Here is a 4,030-nt window from a genome sequence, read left to right on the forward strand (position 1 = left end):
ACGGTGACTACATTCGGTTGCCCCGGGAAACGTCGGGACCAGTCGGTAGCTTCAGGTTGGATTAGTTTACTTCAAAGCTTTATCGAAAATTAAAACAGAAAAATTTGAAAATACTTTACAAATCCATGTCAATATAACGAGCTTTGCTTAGTTTTTAGATTTGTTTAAATACTTTAAAATACACTATACATTAAAATAGATTCAGGAACAACTTGATCAAAACTTTTTCTACGTAAATGTTGCCTTCAATTCTACTTCCTGCACTGGTAATGAGTTTCCTGTTTTTCTGAGAATACCGTGATAAAAATATTGGAGGAAACGGATACTTTTAGCTTCCTTCGCCCATGGAAAGGGAACTATTTTTTTTATTTTTTTTAATCAGTAAGAAATCTCATTTATAATATACTATTGCAGATCCACATTTCTGGAACAGTGCTTTACTTTGATTTTTCACTCCACTCCAGTTGTTTAAAAAAAATATCTCATCGACCCACTCCCCAAACAGACCCAAAAGATCTTGTCTATTTCTGACCAGCAAGAAGTAGAGTGATAAATTAAGACTTGTGTTGATTTATAGAGCCTTGATGTAGGACATATGATCTCATGGTAATACCTAAAAGACTATAGCCACTGAGTGAACCTTAAACAATATGAGTAATTCTTACTTAAATCAATAATTACATTGTTTTTTGGTTTTTTTGTTTGTTTGTTTTTTTTGCTGGTTTGAGCAAAAATCAAAACAAAAAGTGGTTGGCAATTTATTTATTTATTTATTTTATTTATTTATTTATTTATTTTCCTCCAATTTTGAGAGTTGCTCAAACAGAAGTGAAATTTGACTGATGTAGTGTCTCAATAATGCAGCAGTGACGGTTGTGTTAGTTGTGTGCCTGGAGCCTCTCGGGAGATAGAGCATCATCATGGTCACATCTCAGAGGTATTATATAACATCTTCGGTGCCTACTTCAGGCGCTGTCTCAAACTCACAGAGCACTGACAAATAAGGTAGAGGAGCATTACTAGATATTGGATTTAACATCTTGTTGGTTTGTACACTCTATGAAGTGCATATTTCCTCAGTAAACTTTCCTCATTGGTCTATGGGCAGGCTGTTCTGAGTAGTCTGACCCAAGAATATTCTGAGAACTGCTAGTGATGTGTAATCTGCTGTTGTCAGGTATGAAGGATGCTCTTTTGCCAAAGATAATGTGGAAGAAGGAAAAGGTTTTTATGGTTTCCTTGGACTCAGTTAAGCAGATGGCTGTGAGCTCTGGGTCTCCATAAAATTCATCAGGTTGCTTTGGAGGGCTTGTCTTTTTCCTTTTACTCAAAATAAAATTAAAGAATCATGTCACCAGCAGCACCTTCCTGAAAGGTGAAAAAGATTTGAATGCATTTCCATGATGTACAAGTTATCTACTGATGTCCAATAGAATAGGTGATGATTAAAATGTAAATTGTACCTGGTATGACAGCATGCCATACTAATACAGGATGCAAAAAGCACACCATTGACATCATAGTGTAGAAGAGAAACTTCTGGAAGCTTCCAATCTCAGCCAATGTCTTCCAAATAATAAAGCCCTTACAAGTATGGGGATAACAGCAGTCATGATAAACAAGACATAAAAGAGAAGCCAATATCAGTGTATAGTATAGGACTAAAGTATTTTACGGAAGCCTATGTTGTCAATATAGGATCTGTCAAATATGCCACTTCAAAAAGCATCATTGCAGCAGAAGAAACCCCTTTCAATTTAGAAAAAGAGAATAATTTTTAACATGCTTGACAAATGTAACAAAGAAATGGACAAATAAAAAACTACAAAAAAACAGCCTTTTAAATATATCAATGCAGATTAAGACTTTGTGTAAATTTAATGTCAGATTGTTAATGTCAAATGTCAGATTGTTAATGTCAGATTGTCAATGTCTCATAAGTTTACACTTGTCTTAAGTCTGTACTAAGCTTTCAGAATTGTATTCTATGTTCTCTACCAGTTTTATGTCCTACCTGGACATTTCTCCAACCATTCATGCAGAACCTCTTAGGTTAAACTACAAGTCCAGACAGATAAAATGATCAAGAGCAGGCAGGTTTCTACATCTGAGGTGTTTCATAAACTGGATATACAAAGGACAGGATATGGCAATATGACATGTAAAATTAATATAAGATTTGTTTTCAGTTTTAATGAACATGCTTAAAATGCTAAGGAATTTGGAATATTTCTGTTCTGAAATTGACCACTATTGGCAAAATGACTATTTCAGGCCATTTCCTGATCTTACAATATATGGTACATTAGTTAGAAATTAGTAATACAGTCTTATAGGGCTGTGTGGTGTCCTACAGTCCAGACATATCCATAGCCTCCGGGATATACATAAAAACTGTTCAAAACATTGATGAAAAAAACAAGATTTTGAAGTCAATCAGAATATTCACAGGAATATTACAGCTAGGCTACGGAAGTGACGCCTACTGCACACAAAGACAACTAAAACACAACAACAATAATAATAATAATAATAATAATAATAATAATAATAATAATAATAATAATACAGTAATAAAAACCACAAAGCATGTTATAATCAGGGTATTGAGTAGATGCTTTGTAGAAGCACTAGAGGGCAGATTTGACACACAATTTGAAGTCATATTACCTCAGAATCATTTCTTCTTTCCTAAGATGCCACTAGAATAACTCTGCCTTTTGCCTTATACTAACACCAATATATTAATTTTATTAACTACTTTCAACTGTATGGAGGATGTGGTTTCTAATTTGCATTAATGGAAACCTCTTTCAGAATGACTTAACAGCATTATTATGAAACCTATCAGACTTTTTAGTCAATTTTGCTAACATACAATTATATAAATTATATCTTTGCTGTCTAGTGTAGCCAAAATGACTGACTGTTACTTTTGAGGGTCACAAAAAGAGAGAAATATGTTTGTTTAAAACAGAAACATGTTTGAAAGATCAGAGGTTAGCATGTAAATCATGTCATTTTTAGGGAACAGTTACAACAACAGACTCTCTTGTGAGATTGTTTAGGGAGGCAGGCATGAGTAATGATTAATACTCCTAATGATATAAATAGCTAATTCAACAGCATTATGTTTGTGACAAGGCAATAGTGATGAAGGAGAAGTTTGTAATAACTCAATTCATAACAAAATGTTGGTTTAGATTTTGTTTTATGTCCATATCCTAAATTGACCTCACTTTGCTTTTGTTGGCACCTTTTTAAATGCAGGAAAAACTTGCTTTCTCTGTTTTGCTGTCAATAACAAAATCAGAGGCCTTAAATTAGCTTTTTACTTCACATATCTGTTCTCTACTAGATATTCTGATGAACTCTAATCAGCAATCGCATCAACAATTACATTTTTCATTTGAACATGTTAATGCACTAATGTGATCATTAATTGAAACATACACACAAATTATTACTTACTATTAGCTCAACCAAGATTTTCATATCTAAAATATCATCAAATTTTAGATTATACCATATAGCAAAGTCTTACCTGCAGAAGTTGAGATGTCAAGAACTTTGTAAGCACATTCCACGATAACCCACATAGCTGAGCTCCCCATTTTCCAATGTTAGACAGCTGTTTGTTTTATATTCCAATGGTAAGAAGCTCTCCAAGCTGTAGTTGTGTTCCAGTGGTAAGAAGATCTCCAAGCTGTAGTTGAGTATGAAGGTAGTAGCATGGGCCCATAATCCCTACCTGAGCTGGAGGGAGCCACAGGCTGGGTACAAGTGAAGATTGGACAATGCTAATCTGCCTTATTTAATGACTGAATTTCCTCCTCCATTTCTCCTCCATTCAAGATGAAGGATTAAATATAGGATGAAAATTTTCCACACGGTGGAGTATTACAGAGACATACACAGGCCTACAGATACAGAAACACACACACACACACACACACACACACACACACACACACACACACACACACACACACACACACACACGCGCGCGCGCGCGGCGCACAATCTGACT

At 34.7% G+C, this 4,030-nt stretch overlaps 1 protein-coding gene across 1 annotated transcript; it reads right to left on the minus strand.

Moving 5' to 3' along the window:
* Positions 1-1,076: 1,076 nt before the first annotated feature.
* On the minus strand, positions 1,077-3,729 carry tmem72 (transmembrane protein 72). Its single transcript, XM_035531609.1, is given in 4 exon segments — positions 1,077-1,363; positions 1,458-1,606; positions 1,686-1,749; positions 3,545-3,729. Coding segments are annotated over 4 exon segments (570 nt in total). The 5' UTR covers positions 3,615-3,729.
* Between the last annotated feature and the right edge of the window lie 301 nt (positions 3,730-4,030).

Source organism: Electrophorus electricus, chromosome 11 (assembly GCF_013358815.1).
Source record: "Electrophorus electricus isolate fEleEle1 chromosome 11, fEleEle1.pri, whole genome shotgun sequence".
Lineage (NCBI taxonomy): Eukaryota > Metazoa > Chordata > Actinopteri > Gymnotiformes > Gymnotidae > Electrophorus > Electrophorus electricus.